The sequence below is a fragment of the Polypterus senegalus genome, chromosome 10, assembly GCF_016835505.1.
Source record: "Polypterus senegalus isolate Bchr_013 chromosome 10, ASM1683550v1, whole genome shotgun sequence".
NCBI lineage: Eukaryota > Metazoa > Chordata > Cladistia > Polypteriformes > Polypteridae > Polypterus > Polypterus senegalus.
The window spans coordinates 29860742-29878947 of record NC_053163.1 but is presented as its reverse complement, the minus strand read 5'-3'; the positions used below and the strand labels follow the sequence as shown (position 1 = coordinate 29878947).

General features: G+C 35.3%; 2 protein-coding genes across 5 annotated transcripts in view; one reads left to right on the top strand and one right to left on the bottom strand.

Annotated features, from left to right (window-relative positions):
* The first annotated feature begins 28 nt into the window (after positions 1–28).
* On the top strand, positions 29–12545 carry c10h22orf23 (chromosome 10 C22orf23 homolog). 2 transcript variants are annotated; one of them, XM_039765602.1, is made up of 7 exons: positions 29–230; positions 1210–1322; positions 4362–4424; positions 5546–5728; positions 8805–8939; positions 9091–9191; positions 12271–12545. In XM_039765602.1, exons 1-7 carry the CDS (start codon positions 199–201, stop codon positions 12358–12360), a joined length of 717 nt encoding a protein of 238 aa, XP_039621536.1. In that variant the 5' UTR covers positions 29–198; the 3' UTR covers positions 12361–12545. The 2 variants fall into 2 exon arrangements, with proteins under 2 accessions (XP_039621536.1, XP_039621537.1); XM_039765603.1 differs by lacking the exon at positions 29–230 and adding an exon at positions 319–419.
* A 517-nt stretch (positions 12546–13062) lies between these two features.
* The window catches only part of micall1a (MICAL-like 1a), a 69213-nt gene continuing 64069 nt past the window's right edge, over positions 13063–18206 (bottom strand). For all 3 annotated transcript variants that reach the window (XM_039765599.1, XM_039765600.1, XM_039765601.1), the window contains one exon: positions 13063–15859. In XM_039765599.1, the coding sequence (XP_039621533.1) occupies positions 15705–15859 (155 nt within the window). In that variant the 3' untranslated portion in view covers positions 13063–15704. The remainder of the gene's footprint in view (positions 15860–18206) is intronic.

The window sequence follows — 18206 nt, the reverse complement described above, 5'->3', positions numbered from 1 at the left end:
AGGAGAGACAGTTCCGTCGCAGGTCAAACAGCAGCTTTGTAAGTTATGTAAACATTTGATCTGTTATAACAGTAAGATATGAAATCACTGGCAGAGAACTTGAAGTATATTACTTGAAATTAATAAATATAGCTTATCTGAGAAGCAATACTCTTGTTACCCGAGCTCACCTCCCTATGCGTTTCCTGTTTCGTCGTCATGGCAACAGAGTCTGCGTCCCTTGTGTGCAGGTGGGAATTTTACATGGAACTGCTTTTTTACACTTTTCATATTATTATTTTTTTTTGTTTTCATTTTAGGATAGTCTCAAATCAATTATTATTTAATACGTTCAAGGGAAATCAATAGCAGGAAGAAATATATATGCATTTTTAATTGTTCTGTATGAATAGATAGAGACATCTTGTGATGAAAAGCAAGTACGTTAAACTTTCCATACGTTTTATTTATCATTATTTTAATGCTGGACGAGTTTCATGTGATGCGATCAGACAGAATGGAATAAAGTAGGAGAAGGACTTGAGATTTATGTTGATAAGTAATGGTAAAAAAGTGAGCATGTTATAATTAATACTAAAATGTGTTATTCAAACATTGAAATTCTGACTTCGTCCTCGTTACTATCTAGTGAGATAAGTTACATCACCCTGGTTAATGTTGATTAACCCAGCAAAAGAAATAATTTATTCTGTGATCAACAGTCTAATCATAAATCAGTCTGACACTAGAATGTTGCTGACTTCAACTAGCGGAACATTGGAACAAATAAACTTCAGTTAGGATGTTCCACTAGTAGACCCAACATGGTGGACCTGCTATCTTGATATGTTAATGCCTTTAAGTGTAAACCCGCGGCACATCTGGGCAGATTTGATGACATCTTACTGCCACCTACAAGCCTGTTATTGATAAGATCAGCTCTCTATTGTCCAAGCCAGAAGTTCTTTTGTGTGTGTATGTTTTTTTGTTTGTTTGTTTGTTTTTTTTTACAATATTTATATATATTTTTTACGTATATCTAAGTATCTCACCATAATTTAAAAATGAATTTAAATCCTGTGCTAGAAGCCAATTTCTAAAAAAAAAGGAAAATCTTTAACAAATACAGTAATAAATAATGAGTACACTGCATCAACCCTATTCCTCAAAATAATTTTTAGTCTTTTTTCATTCAATGTCAATATGAGTGTTTTTGAAATACATTTACAGAGAGATGATGTCCGACAAGAAAAAAAATGAGAAGATGCCGGAGGCAAGGACTGGGCTGTGGAATAGTGCGCGGCCTCAATCATACAGCAAAGAAACAGTGGACCTGTTGAAAGGTAATTATGTGTATTTATCTTGTTTATTATGTGGATTTGATAATGGATACACATTGTTTATTTGATATGTACAGCATGTACAGTGTGCCATCTGTATTGTTTTCCTTCTATAGTCCAAAGACATAGTCTAAGGAAAACTTGCAACTCCAGACTGGCCCAGCATGACCAAGAATGAGTAAGTGACGTTGTGCAGGAATGTGTCCTGTAACTGACTGGCATCTCAGTCAGGGTTAGATGCCAGGAGCCCTTAACCTTTTAGCAAAAAAATAGGAAGATTAGGAAATCAATAGACTTGATTAATAGACTAGACTTTTTTACTTAGTTTGTAATGTGTTTTATTTTCTTGAACTCAGCTTTGATCACAGGTGGATGGTTAGAATGCTGGTTCTACTGAGGGAAAATTTAAGACATGGCCTAATTGCTTGCCTTTCTAGTACACATTCTCCCCATGCTCATGTTGCTTTTTCATGGTTGTCCAGTATTCTTCCACATTGCAAACATGTACTGTATATTTTAGCTTTATTGACAGCTCTAAATTGCTTTATTATTAAGTGCTGTACATTGGTGCATTAATAGCTGGATTGCTGTGTTATTCACTGCTGGTTCCTGCTTTGTTGCCAAAGCTCTGAATTTGACTTCCTGAAATTGTGTAAAGAAATGAGCAGGTTTTGAAAGTGAATGAATGGTTAAGGGCAGCACAGTGGTTAGCACTTCTACCACATAGCTCCAACGTCCTGGGCTCACGTCTTCGCCCTGGCACTACCCATGTGTAGTTTGCTTGTTTATCACGTTTTCTTTTGACTGTCAATTCTAAACTGACCCAGTTCGAGTGAATGTGGGTGTTTGAACAGTTGTGTCTAGTGAGGGAATGGATCCACTCAGGAGCTGGTTCCTGCAGGGGTGATCTACTATGAAACCAATGAAGCTTATTCTTCAGGGCCCCTCATCTCACAGTGGTTCCAGAAGCAATTTTAATCCACATTTCTTAAAACTTTTGGGTGTCTACTGTATGAGAATGTTTTTTTTTTTTAAATAATATTAATAATACAGTGTAAATCAATACAAAATAATAGTTACAATTAAAATTTGCTTGGTTTAACAAGACTATACATGAATGTGCTCCTAGAAAAGACAGAATAATTATGCAAAATGCTTAATATAGCATGCACATAGTTATCTAAAATAAACGATTATACTGTCTGTGGCCTTTTCTATGTTTTATTTCATTATTCTATGATGCATAGTGCATGTATATAACATTTCCCTAATTTCCAAACCCTCCCCATCCCATAAGTCGAAAAGTATAAGGCATAGAAAAACATTATTTAGACCAGTGCCTTTGACATATGAAATGATCCATTACAGCTATTTTAATCAAAATCTAAGATGTAGTGGTTATATTTAAAAACCTCTGTGGTGATCTGTCATGGAGCGATCCCACTGAAGAAGATAACAGTGGTTACCCACACATCATTGCTGGTTGTGAAGGGGCCCAAACATATAGGTGTGCCACTGCCTTGCTGTCCTGTCCTGGCCTCGGCACTGCACTGCACTGACGCCTTCTCCCTGCAACACTGAACTGGATAACTCAGGTGCAAAATGGATAAGGGATACTTAAGTCCAGGTATAGGCACAACACTTAGTTTTATATTTTGTGCATTTAAATGAATCATTGATCAACACCCAATATCCACAAAGACAACTCATTAACATAATTTTAGGATTGTCTTCAAATGTATTAAAAATAAAACATAAGCATTTGGACCCTTTGCTATCACACTTGACATGTGGTGCAGGTGCAAACCATTCTCTATGATATCATTGAGATGTTTCTACACCTCATTTGGAGTCCACCTGTTGTCAGTCTAATTGACTGGCCATGATTAGGAAAGGCACACACTTGTCTGTATAAGGTCTATATAATGTCCCACAGCTGACAATATGTATCAGAGCAAAAACCAAACAATGTTGTTGAATGAATTGCCCAAGAGCTTAGAGATGGGAATATGTTAAGACATAGATCTAGAGAAAGTTACAGAAAAAATTCTGCAGCATTAAAGGTTCTCAAGAGCACAGTAGCCTCCAAAATTCCAAAATGGAAGAAAATTGGACCAACCACAACTCTTCCTAGATCTGGCCACCTGGCCAAGCTGAGCAATCTTGGCAAGAGAAGTGACCAAGAACTCAATGGTTGCTTCAGCTGAGCTCCAGAGAGCCTGTGCAGAGATAGGAGAAACTTCCAGAAGGATGATAGTCACTGCAAAATCCACCAATCTGGGGTTTATGACAGAGTGGCCAGACGACACATGAAAGCTCACTTGGAGTTTTCAAAAAAGGTACCTATGTGAAACAGAGATATCCTTAATGAAAACCTGCTCTAGAGTGCTTTGGACTTAAGACTGGGCCAATGGTTCACCTTCCAACATGACAATCACCCTAAGCACAAAGTCAAGGTAACATCGGAGTGGCTTAGGGCCAACTCTGTAAATGTTTTTGGACAGCCCTGCCAGAGCCCAGACATGAACCCAATCGAACCTCATCTCAGACCAGTGCCTTTGGAATATGAATCAATCCAGTAGAGCTATTTTATTCAAAATCTGAGATGTAGTGGTTACATTTTAAGAAAAGCCTGTGGTGATCTATCATGAAGCGATCCCATTGAAGAAGATAACAGTGGTTACTCAGACCTCGTTGCTGGTTGTGAAGGGGCTCACATAACAGTTCAAGCTTTAGGGGCCCAAAAATGTAGGTGTACCACTGTCTTCCTGTCCTGTCCTGAGCACTGTAATAAGACGCCTGCTCCCTGAAACACTGAACTGGATAACCCAGGTACAAAATGAAATGACGGATACTTGATTCCATGTTTAGGCACAGTTTCGCATTTTTGCTCATTTTAATGAACTGCTTGAACAGTTTTTTACCAGTTTAATTGTGTACCATTGTCTGAATGTAGAAAGTTAACTTGTAAATAATGTCTTCATTTATTTGTTTAGCTGGTTTCTTTCTGACTGAACCCTAAATTTATCTTTTGCATTTTAGTTATGATGCAAGAGTCAAGGCTTACCAATTTCCAACAGCGACAGCTTGGTGAAAAGCTTAAAGGTAAGTATTCAATAGATACCTTTCTATTCTTTATAGCTTAGTCTGCTTTAGAACACTAAACTAAACTTGGATTTAAGCACAATTACTTCATATGAAAGTCAACAGAGAAAAAAATGGACTGGCATATGCTTTCAAAAGAAAAAAACATAAGGGTAGTCAAATCCATTAAATCTTTGTTCTATGTATTTATAATTGTGTATACTTAGTCCAGTTCAGTAAAGTCCAAAGAGAAAAATAATAAGGTAGAAACAGAATATCGTGGCTGATAAGCCTCATCAAATTTTTCCACGAATCATTTAAATGAACTACAATGAAAATAAATTGTAATGTACTGCCAAAAATCTCTTAAAAATAACACTTTTTGTGCACTTCTGAAAGTGCTGATGTCTCCGCTAAATGTAAAGTATAATTTATCAATCAGTAAATGTCAGAATGTACACACGCATACAATTATACAGCATACAGAGAAAAACAAATTCAGCCCAGCACAGAGGCAGGGGGCTTTTAAATCTATGCATAAAAATGGCTGTTCAGAAGAATCACAAAAGCTGACTGCCCAGTTCTAACTTGATACACCGAGAAAGAACAAATAAGTTTGTCCAGTCGAGTATACATTACTGTATGACAACAGTGAGCAGCTCCACTTCCAGGACCATGGCTTACTCACCCATACTGTAACGCCATGTGCTATAAGTAGAAGTCCACCTAGGAAACTGTTTGATTATAACAAGACCTCCATATTTTGGTTACAAATCTGATGTACTGCTCCTGTTCATAAACAGATGTTGACGAGCAAGTTAACACTTTACACAAATAAAATAAGAAATAATATACTATAGTGTCATAACAAAACATAAAGAAGTCAGTGGTCAAACATTAGCCAGCAGTAGAAAATTAATCTTTTAAGGATGGGGTTGGTGGGCTCAAGATTTATTGCTTTGTCAGGTATCATGGAAATGTGTACTGACATAACCACACCAATTATGGATTGAGGCTTCTTCATTAAAGTTTCCGTCTTTGACTGGCAGTGTTATGGCTGTGTTTTAAAAGTGAGAAAGTCTTATGTAGCTTGGACTCCTACAAAACGTTGCAAAGTCCTCATTTTTTGCTTTGTCTCACAGCAGGGGGAGCTCTTCCACTTAAATGTAACCCTACTTCTAGCACCTTCCAGAAGTCTACACCTCCCACATCTTCTAAATCCCATTCAGTAGGCAGTCTAAATGGAAAACCCTCGAGACGTAGTGCTGAAAGGTGCCAGGAGGGAAATGCTTACGAGAGAGAGAAGTTCTACCCAAAGCCTACCAGTAAGTAGAAAAGTAAATGCTTGAAAAGCTTTACAATTTATTTTATCTATAATATCCTGAGAAAGAAAATCATTGTTCAATGGATTTTGAAATTATTTTTTCAAACTTGAGTGTATTAAGAGATGTGTTGTAAGAAAAGAAGAATTAAAGCATATATGTCCAATATTGAATAATTATGAGAAAAGTGTAATTTATTTTTTTGACCCCCCACTTAATCCAGTTCAGGGATACTCTGGGACTATTAAGGTAGCATCTAGCATGAGGAGTCAGTCCTGGATGGGGTGCCATTCCAAGACAGGGCCCTCTCATACATACACCGACACTCACACTCACTCAGTTTAGAGTCCCCATTAAGCCTGACACCGAGCAGAAGTAGGGAAAAAAACCCAGACTGTGACCAAATGCAGGATTTGAACCCAGACCGCAATGTGGTCCTTGATTAGAATTGGGTGGAATCTATGGTGCTTTAACAAGACTAAAGAAAACTTTCTATTTCACTCTTAAAGAAATTGTACTTTTCTATCCCATAATTAATTCTCAGGAATCAACAATGAATGAGTATGCAGTGCCTTCAGAAAGTATGCAGACCCCTTTACTTTTTTCACGTTCTGTTACATTGCAGTCTTACACTATAATTATTTAAATTTATTTTTCTTTTTTTCAATCAACATCCAATACCCAAAACAACAAAGCATAAACAGAATTTTAGGATTGTCTGCAGATGTATTAAAAATAAAACACTGAAATATCCCATTGACACAAGCATTTAGACCCTTTGCTGTAACACTGGAAATGTGGTTCTGGTGCAGACTATTCTCTTGGTCATCATTGAGATGTTTCTGCCCCTTGTTTGGAGTCCATCTGTTGTCAATCCAATTGATTGGCCATGATTACGAAAGGTACACATTTGTCTATATAAGGTCCCACAATTGACAATATGTGTCAGAGAAAAAACTAAGCCATGTTGTTGAAGGAATTGCCCAAGAGCTTTGAGATGGGATTATGTCGAGACATAGATCGGGAGAAGGTTATGTAACAATTTCTGCAGAATTAAAGGTTCTCAAGAGCACCGTGGTCTCCATAATTCTTAAATGGAAAAAAATTGTAGCAACCGCAACTATTCCTAGATCTGGTCACCCTGCCAAGTGAGCAAGAACTCAATGGTTGCTTTAGCTGAGCTCCAGAGAATCTGTTTGGAGATAAAAGAAATTTCCAAAAGGATGATAATCACTGCAAAAATCCACCAATCCGGGCTTTACGGCAGAGTGGCCAGACAACACATGAAAGCTCACTTAGAGTTTTCAAAAAAGGCACCTATGTGAAACAGAGATATCCTTAATGAAAACCTGCTCTAGTGCGCTCTGGACTTAAGACTGGGCCAATGGTTCGTTCACCTTCCAACATGACAATCACCCTAAGCACAAAGCAAAGTTAACACAGGAGTAGCTTAGGGCAAACAGGCCTCCCAGAGCCCAGACATGAACCCAAACAAACATCTCAGGAGTGACCTAAAAATGGCTGCCCACTGGTGGTTTCCATCCAACCTGACACAACCTGAGAGAAGGAAAGAGAAAGACAGTTCTGTAGAAAATCTCCAATCTCCTGTGTCTTACTCATACCCAAGAAGACCCACAGCCAAAGGAACATAGTAAAGGGTCTGATTACTTGTGACAATTTTTTTTATTTGTAATAAATTTGCTAAAATCTTGTTTTCGCTTTGTCATTTTGGGGTATTGAGTGTGGCTTGATGAGGGGTAAAATTAATGTAAATGATTTTAGCACAAAGCTGCAATGTAACAAAATGTGCAAAAAGCAAAGGGGTCTGAATACTTCCTGAATGCAGTGTAATATTACAAATGGCTTAAACAGCTAAAAATGATCCCATATTTTGCAATAGAATACACTGCATCTGTCCATTCACTTTCAAATGTGTATAATGTGATTCAAGATCAAGGGAAATGGGTGCCTGTATTGGCAGTACTGGGTGGATGTCAGCCCATCTCTGAGCCCACTCATGCAGACACACTGACACATGGTGATTCAGAATCATCTGTCAACTTTAAATGTCTTTAAGGATGTGGCAGGAAAACTGTAGTATCGTGTGGGGAAGCCCACATAAACAGAAGGAGAACAGAAGACTCACAAAGATATTTACCAGGCTAGGATTCAAACCCAGCGCCTCAAGGACCATCACTAATCATGTGCCTTAAACAGTTTATAGAGTTGTATTTGTATGAAAAAGCTGAGGTTCCAATAAACGAACCAAACCAGGAGAGACATCAAGCAAATATTTAGCAGAGTTGTTAACCCTGCATTTGAAGATTTCCAATATAAGGGAAATAGAACAATATTTAATAGGGGTTACAATAGTTTTATAGTGTCTCGTCCAATGGTCATACCTGGGATCCCTGAAATAATGTGTCATATTTCAATTGGATTTCACATAGTTAGACCTTCAATTTAAATAGCAAAAACGTTAAGACACTGAAAAAGATGGCGATTCAGATTTGACAGTAAAAAATATCTCTTGCTAGATGAATCATCAAGATGACTTTTTGATCGTACGTTAAGTATTCATCAGATAATCTTGGTTTTAATGCATTCATTCATGAACCCAGTTGTTACCAGATGGGAATGGCTACTCCTGGCAGCATCAAACATGAGGCTGGGGACCAGTTCATTGCTGGACACACACATTCACATTGGGCCAACTATTAGCTCAACACACTATTGGGATGGGACTGAAAGTTAGAGTAGCAGAAGAAAATCCACAAAAAAACTGGAAGAACATGCAGACTTCATACGGTAGGAGTTGGATTTGTGAGGTATCAGCACAAACTATAGTGACAACGCATAGATTTATACTTAAAGAGTAAGAAAATAGTTTTCATCATTCTGTTCTACTCAGGGTGTCCTTGCAGTTACAAGCTGACTCAGTCACATTAAAGTCACTATTAAAGTTTTAATATCATGCTTGGCACATTCTTGTTTTTATGATGTAATATTTACCTCTGGTTTGAGATAATTTTACTTCTCCATCAAACATGAAAATGAATGCTCAAATGTATTCCTCTAGGAGACAGAGAGAAAGAGAAGCAGAGACTTCAAAGCATTCTTGCAACAGGAAAAGAGACTTCGGAGATTGAACACAGAAAATGCAGAGACTCGAGGGAGTTCGACAGTGAACCCGAGAGGGATCGGTTCGATGAAGGTGAGCGAAAAATGACGCCATGCATTTAGCTTTTGAGAATTTTTTTTACGTATGCAGTAGCTGAATTCTTATATTTATGAAAATAACAATTTAAACATTTCCAGATTATGCGTAGGCTGTCTTTATTACCTATAGCTTATTCTTTCCTCAGTGCTTGAAGAAATTAGAGAGCGTCACGCATTCTTGAAAGAGATGGAGCTTCTGGGTCAGGGGAAACAGTACCAAGCTATAATTGCTACCGAGATTTCACAGGTATGTTGAGTTTGCACCAAAAAGAAAATGTGAATTGTGTCTCCTATAAATTATACTCACTGAGCACATTGTTAGGAACACTATGCTAATACCTTTGCGCTGAAAACAGCCTTAATTCTTTGTGGCATGAATTCCGCAAGATTTTTCCTTTGAGATTCTGGTCCATGCTGACATGATTGAATCACAGTTTCTGCAGATTTGTCAGTTACAGATTCATGCTGTGAATATCAAATCCTAACGGCGTTTTACTAGATTCAGATCCTGTGACTGGGAAGACCACTGAACAACACAGAACTCATTGGCATGTTCACGAAGCCAGTTTGAGACTTTTAATTTGTGACATGGTGCATTACCATGTTGGAAGTAGCCATTATAAGATGGTTAAATGTTGGCCATGAAGGGATGCACATGGTCAGCAGCAATGCAGAAATAGGCTATGGCATGCAAATGATAACTAATTGGTATCAACAAGCCAAAAAAGTGTGCCAAGAAAACATTCCCCACACAATTACACCACTTCCACCAGACTGGACTGTTAACGCAAGGCAGGTTGGGTGCATGGATTTATGCTGTTGGAACCCAATCCTGACCCTTCTGTCCGTGTGCCTCAGCAGAAATCAAGATTCATCAGACCAGGTTATATGTTTCCGGTCTTCTACTTTCCAGTTTTGGTGAGCCTTTGCCTGCTGCAGCCTCACCTTTCTGTTTTTGGCTGACAGGAGTGGAACCCAACGTCATCTTTTGCTGTTGTAACCTAGCCACCTCAATGTTCCACATTTTGTGCATTCTGAGATGCTTATATGCTCACCACAGTTATACAGAATGGTTACTGTAGACTTTCTGTCACTTCAAACCAGTCTGAGCATTCTCCACTGACCTCTCTAATTAACAAGGTATTTCCATTCACAGAACTGCCACTCATTGACGTTTTTCTGCTTTTCACACCATTATAAACAAACTCTATAGAGACTGTTATGTTTGAAAATCCCACGAGATTAGCATGTATAGAAATACTCAGACTAGACCATTTGGCATCAACAATCACGCCACAGTCAAAATTACATTTTTTCCACATGCTGGTGTTTTATGTGAAGTGCTTGACCTGCGTCTACATAATTGTATACATTGTGCTGCTTCCACGGGTTTAACAGATTAGATAATTGCATGGATAAGCGGGTGTACAAGTGTTCCTAAGAATTGTCTCAGTGAGTGTATGTTTTTGGTCACTCTACAATTGTTTATAGAGACAAATGCATGGGAACATTTAGGAAAAGCTCTTGAGATGAGCAGTAATGTTGCATTTTATTGCATACTCACCTATGTCAATGTTTGTCTTGGGAGTATGAAGCACATAGAAAGATGTTTTCTTACAAGTATTCTCTGGGGGCCCAGTTTTAATGTAACTAATCCACTGTTATGATGTGAAGTTAGTAGACATCTAGATGAAGGTCTTGGAATGTCTGTGTAGCATCTCTGCTCAAGATGTAAAAGGTATTCAGAATATAATTTCTTTATCTCTCAAATTTAAAAAAAAAACAAAAAAACATAATGCTTCTCTCCTAGACAGGCAGCATTTGGTTACTGTAAGCAGAAACCCAATGTAGAATGTCGCATCAACATGTATATTGCACTATACATGCACATGACTTCAGTACTTATTACAAGCTATATAAAATGCTAACAGCCAGTACTATCACATCACAAGCCTTGTGTCCCATTTCTAATTTTAGGCTGGAGCATTTGCTTGTTGGGATGTTGCAAAAGTAAAACATGCATATTAATAAAAAAAAACAAAACTCTATTCCAGAAAAGACATTTTTTAATCACTGTTTTGACTTACACTATAGTCAAAACTAGAAATGTCCTTGAAATTCATGGTTATTACCAATGCATGTTCTGCAGCACTCATTAAAATGAGCTCATTCAAAGACACTTTTGGTACAGCTTGTGTAACACTTCGCATTTTGTTATGCACTCAAAGTACAGCTATAGAGACAAATATCAGTTGCCCGTCTGTGAAAAAGCTAACTTCACTTCACCAGCTGATAAGGTTAAATCAACATGACCAGTTGGTGCAGGCGAATGCCTGTGTTTCAGAGTTTTCAGTGAAAGCACAAGGAAAGAATACTTTTAGAAATCACAATGCAAGCTCCTGTGCAAATACTAAACATTATTTTGAACAGGCGAGAAAGGGTCCTGAAGGGCAGTAGTGGCTGCGGGCATTTTTCCCCAAACAATTTTAAAATTATAAATATTTTGTATTTATAGAACATTGTATAATTAGATACTCTATTGTTTGTACTGCTTTTTTTTTTCTTTCATGAGATAACAAACAAAGTAGACTGGGAAGGTGTACAAACTGTCAGTCCTTTAACTTTTTATTTTACTTTCTCTTTTTCCTACAAAATATTTTATTAAAGCCAATACTTGAAGACGAACACAAACAAATAAAATGGCACCAGTTTAGCAGATTACTTTCTTATTAGTGCCTTATAGTCAATTGCCTTCTGGTTAATAAAAAGGAATAATAAACCACTTAAAATTCTTGACAAACAAGTATATTAAAATGAAGCATATAATGGTAGGACATATAGAGACTACTGTGTACTTAACATCATGGCCGTAGTAAGTGTTTTTCTGAATACCAAGAAGTTGTGTGCTTATTTATTTCTGGTAACTTCAGACAGACAGCTAGAGTGAACAATACTGCTACTGAGGATTTCAGGTTAGAAGAAGACCGACATTAAATAATAAAAAAAAAAAGACTTGAATAGAATCCTGCTGCCACAGATGCTCTAGGATTACCAGCCCCTGACAAATACAATTATCTACAGAACATCAGTTTGTTTGCTTTTTAATCCCAGTAATGGTGGGTGACACAAGTTACTTTAAAAATAACAATAAAAATGCATTGTTCTTTTTCTACCAACTGCTAACTATATGCTAAGAGTAAAAACACCATGACAAACAACTTAACTGTGTCCTTCTTCAAACTGTTGAAAACAGTAACATAGTTTTTAATTTTACAATAAATCATACATACTGTAATAACAATTGTTTTTTTAATTTATATTTCTAGAAAATCAGAGAATTGGAGGTTATTGACAAAGTACGGAGTTCAGAACTTTTAACAATGGATGATGGCGAGCAACTGTTGAAAAGCATTTAAGAAAAATCTTGGTTTGTGTTGAATAGACCTCTTAAAAAATTCTGACTATAATATAGACATGTCCACTGAGAAAGCATTTCTTGATGTATTGACATAACTTCTTTTGTTTGCATTTTTTTCCCAAACAATGTTGTTATATTTTATTTTGTTTCACACTGCCAATTAAATAATAATCTGTTGCTGAATCATAGGTCTGGACCTTTTTTTAAAATAAATAAATAAAAAAAAATTAATCTCTTCACAATCTTCTATCATAGAACCTACAAATTATTTTCTATGTTGGGGATTGATTACACCAATATTATTTGTCTGTCTTTGTATTTGTGTTTATTCATCTTATACGCAGTATTGTATTACATATGAAAATACTGAATTCTCCAACTTCCTACTATGTGGAGTAATTTGATTAAATATCAATACAGCCTGCATTTATTTTTAAAGTTTTCATGCTATGCTTTCCTAGCACCAAATTCCACTGCCCAAGTAAGTGTCATCTCAAGCTTTTTAAAGCACATAAACAATACAATTTAGCTGTTTTTACTGTTTGCAACACTTAAGGAAATCAGGTTTCAAAGTGCATGTTCAAATATTCATTTTTGGTTTCCTTCTTTGGTAGTGTAGGGATTTGAATTTAGAAATGAGGCCAAAGGAAAATCCCTGTATCTTTAGCAGAATATCAAAAAAGGAACAAAACAAGTGGGACATTTTTGTTTTATTCATTTATTTTACTTTCTCTCTATAAAAACTTTACATTTGTTATATTATCAACACATCCTTAGAAAGCCCATGTGTATTTAAAAGGCAGCAGGAGAGGAAAAAGCATTTAGAGAACTGTTACATCATCTACTGTTTTAGCATTCACTGGAGACATAAATAAATATTGGGTCAATGATTAAAAAAAAAAACATATTTAACAGTTCTTTAAAGTAATACAGTAACAGAAATATTTTAAGGCAATGTTTGTTATTATAAACAAAAAGAGTAAAGGTCAAAAAAGAAACACCATTTAATTCATTTAAAATAACTATTCAGTCTTATAGGATTCCACCATGTGTGGCTTTGTTGCTTTTCTTATAACCCCACAGAGTAATTCCATCACAGAGGAAATAAATAAGTATCCCTGCCTTTTTTAGTATTTCCATCTCATCTTTAAACCTGCAATGTCAGTTGTTCCTTGATATTTCTGTTTAGTTATTATAGATCAGACAGATGGAGATTCATGCCTTTTCCTGAAATCATTTTAAAATATACAGACTTTACATTGCACATAAAAAGAAAATGCTCTAGCAGAGATAGAGATTCCATTTTTTTAATTTCATGTTGTCAGGACTACTTTCTAAACAAATGACAAAGACAATATGCTGCCTTATTTATTAAAAAAAAAACAAAAAAACAAACAAACAAAAAAAAATGTTCTTTTGTCCTAATTGAGATTTTAAAGTCTTACTTCAATTACACAAGGCTGAATGGCTTGTTCTATATAATTGTTGCAGATGTTTGGGCAGCAATGACCTCATAAAAATATCCCAGTGTAACTAATATTTCAGTATCTAAACAGTAGGATTGATAGTTAAGAAATATGAAATGCTTAAGTGTTTACCTGAAACACAAACTGGCATTAGTCATTAACATTAAATGATTTTAGTTGACACTGCAGATTTGTCACTAAAGATATTTCAATAACCATGAAGGCACACACTACCTAATTAAGTGAAAAAGAGGCAGAATATTTAAGGAATAACTTCTGCCCCCATAACTATGATCAGCAGCCTCGTGTAACATAAATAAAAACTACCACATGAATTCACATTCACATGTGTAAGTACAGTAATGCTCTTCTTCGTAACAAAACTATGCTGATCCAAACTGGGGCAGAATATAAATTGTATAAAAAAAAAAAAAAGCTTGTTCTAATAGTATATATTTACAAATGTAACTACAAGTTTTCATTTGGACAAGCTGTATTCAGATTTTTAATAAAATTTTATCATGACTCGTGAATCTGTTTGAGATGCTTATTTGAAATCTACAAAGAATACAATTACTTTAGCTTGTGCTACACGTGTATAGTTACAACTGCTATTACGAGTATAACACTATTTGAAAACCTATTTGTAACAACTGCTAAATACAACCCACACAACTGTAATATGAGATAGTTTGGCACAAGGAAACTAAAGACACAATTTAAAAAAAAAAATGCATCAAACAGTATGCTTTGATATCTGTGGTTCTAAAACTGAAAAGCTCACCCAAACCTCAGTTACAGCATTTTGATTTAATTTCCAGGCAAGACCACTTAAGGTCAGTATAGGATTTATTATTAATTATTTAAAATGCATATAAAGCAGGTACAAAGTGCATGTTCTCCCCAAACAGTTCAAAAAATGAACTAATGCCAACATTCAAACTTTCTGTACATAACATATAAATATGTTTTCCTCACTTTTCTCTTTATAAAGTATTGCTATTTACATTTGAGAATATATAAACTGTTTGTAAGCCAAATGTGTCTACTTTACACAGAATTAGCTTCTTGGTATTAAAAATGAGAAATGATTTATAAACAAAAAACAAAAAAGGCTTGGCTTTCTGAACTTTGCAGTTTTAAGAACATTGAATCAATATCTTCATTTCGCAGCTTGATATCTTTTAAATTCATTATCTTGTTGTCAAAGAAAACCTTAAATTGCTTTACTATTTGTCCAAGGGTTAACCGTGTGTAAAACAAAACAAGCACCACTGGTGTTAAACTTCCGTACCTCACTGTTACAAATTCCTTTAAACTATTGCTTAAATACTATCCCAGTACTTTAATGTTGCACACCAATTTGCCTTCATATTAAAACCTACATGAAAAAGACAAACAGAAATGTGTTTAAATTAAAAATGCATTGTCTTAGAAAGGCTATCACTTTATAAGTGTAACTGCATTTCTAAAATGGATCACAACAAGTTAACACATAAAACAATTACACTGATGACTGTTTATGGGAGTAGGCACATATTTGATTAGAAACTTTTCTTCAAAAGTCCTCCAAAGAAAATCGTGAAGTTCACAACTTGTGAAGGGCCAGCAACTGAAAAAATGATATGGTGCTGTGCACAGTACTAAATAATGGTCAGTATGTTTCAGTGTTGTTTTCTAAACAGCAGCAAGCAAATGAAAGGTAACACCTATTGCATATTTCTAGTATACAGTATAATAGGATTTTTTTGTGTGTGTAAGATAAGAGTGACCTTCCGACACTCAAAAAAGGAAGGACAGCTTCAATTCATGAGGCACCACAAACTCAATACATCTTTGCCATGGTGATTTCCTGTTTTCTTAACTATTGCTTAAGTCATTCTGGGGATAGGCTTTTCATGGATTTGCTTTTTTCTCTCTGTGGTTTCATTTTGCTTTCTGTCTTGTTTCCACTGCTCAGAAGTTTTAAGACTTTCATGGGTTTAAATTTCCCTTTCTTTTTAGGATCACTGTCAGAGTCTTTGTGGAAGTCTTTAAACATAAAAGAAAAAACATATTAGACTTAAGAATAACTGTACAATATACCATATTTTTAGAATCTACAGCCCAAAGTAATGCATCTCTTAAAAAGTTTTTGGTTTTACAGGCATCATATAAATAAGGCAAGCCATATAAGAAAGCAAAAAAAAAAAATGGAACAGCAGAATAATTATTATGTAATTAAAAAGGAGAATGAAATAAAAAGGGAAGGAAAAATTGAACTTCCTAGTTTAGGAGCGTGTGTAAAGCTGGAGAAGCTGACATGCAAACAAATCTTCAGCACATTTCATATCTTACATAAACTGTTTAAATAAATCAACCTTTAATTTTGATGCAATGCAATTCTCTAATTGTATCTGCTTCATTTCTTTATTTCTCTTAATAACACTATATATATATATATATAACTATATATATATATATATATATATATATATATATATATATATATATATATATATATATATATATATATATATATATATATACACACACACACACACACACACACATACATACACACACACACAGTACAGGCCAAAAGTTTGGACACACCTCCTCATTCAATGTGTTTTCTTTATTTTCATGACCATTTACATTGGTAGATTCTCACTGAAGGCATCAAAACTATGAATGAACACATGCGGTTATGTACTTAACAAAAAAAGGTGACTACCTGTTGAAGCTCATCGAGAGAATGTCAAAGTGAGTGTGCAAAGCAGTAATCAAAGCAAAGGGTGGCTATTTTGAAGAAACTAGAATATAAAACATGTTTTCAGTTATTTCACCTTTTTTTGTTAAGTACATAACTCCGCATGTGTTCATTCATAGTTTTGATGCCTTCAGTGAGAATCTACCAATGAAAATGGTCATGAAAATAAAGAAAACATATTGAATTAGGAGGCGAGTCCAAACTTTTGGCCTGTACTGTACTGTACTGTACTGTATGTGTGTGTATATATATATATATATATATATATATATATATATATATATATATATATATATATATATATATATATACACACACACACACACACACACACACATATGTAAGCATGTTATGTGCTCTTTACAACAGTTTATATAGATAAGTGTATTATGTACACCACCAGACAACAAGTACATTGAACCTCCATCAAATACATTTCAGCATTACTAAATAATTATATTAAAAAAAACTCTTAAAATCATGGTATAATTTTGCAAAAAATGTACAGAGAAGCTGAAGCCATTGTTAGAAAGTTCAAAACACAAATATGCCAGTAAATCTGCAATGTTTAAAACTTTATGTAATTACACTGATATTAAAATACATTTGTAGCTATACAGATACTACTGTTCAGTAGATGCAGCCCTGTGCAATCCACACTACGACATTATATTTAATTTAACAGTATTTACTTGGAAATTGTTGTGCAAGTTTAACAAAACCCCTCTTCAGTCTGCCGATTTAAAAACACAGACTGTATTGTAATTTTCACATCAAAGATGAAAAGAGTTGTGTTTTATCTGCCTTTCATTTGTACAATATATGGAAATGTAAATTAATTAACATACACTGATTTTGATACAGAACAGTACTTTAAATGCTTGGGTCTGCATTAGTTCACAGTCAAGTAGACAGTACACAAACAGCAAGAATTCAGTATGACTGCTGCTTTCTATAACAAAGATTAATTAAGTATCTGCTGGAATCTCTTAAGACTTCACTTTTATGGCCATGAAATCTATGATAAAAAACATACAAAGTTGGTGTTTACAGAATTACCAAAACGTAAACTACCGCTCTCAAATAAAAATAAAACTGCTCATGTCAAGTTTGATAATACCATACAGCATTATATTTGGGGAGAAAAATAAACATTACTGACCAACATCACAGCTTTATCCTGACTGCAAAGAATAATGGAGGGTACATACAACACAAAAATTACCCCAAAAGTACAGTAAATCAAAAACAGAATGGCTTCAGGAATAGAATTCTTGTATTTCAAAATGGCCAGGTCAGAAACATATTCCCTATCCTAAACAAATGTAATGGCATGGACTACAGCAAGTCATTCATAAAAGGCTTCCTAGGAATACAAATAAAATAAAAAATAAAGAGAAATGAGCCAAAATTACTTAAATATGGTGCAGATCCGATAGGCAGCTGTTTGGCTGAGTTTACTGCAGCTATTGTATTGGCACAAAAAGAGGACTCCTTGTCCTGCCTTTAACAATGTACCACACCACAATCAGTTCATAAATCCAATCCCAATTTGGTACACAGTTGCACAGGGGCAAAATGCCCCATTACTTCCAGCCCCTTTGAATGTGTGGGCTCCGATTTTGT

Bases quoted from the DNA above. Each gene is read 5' to 3' on its own strand.
- c10h22orf23 (XM_039765602.1), top strand. From the start codon at position 199: ATGGCAACAGAGTCTGCGTCCCTTGTGTGCAG. The intron at 231-1,209 runs GTGGGAATTTTA...ATACATTTACAG, and splicing joins TCTGCGTCCCTTGTGTGCAG to AGAGATGATGTCCGACAAGA. The intron at 5,729-8,804 runs GTAAGTAGAAAA...GTATTCCTCTAG, and splicing joins GTTCTACCCAAAGCCTACCA to GAGACAGAGAGAAAGAGAAG.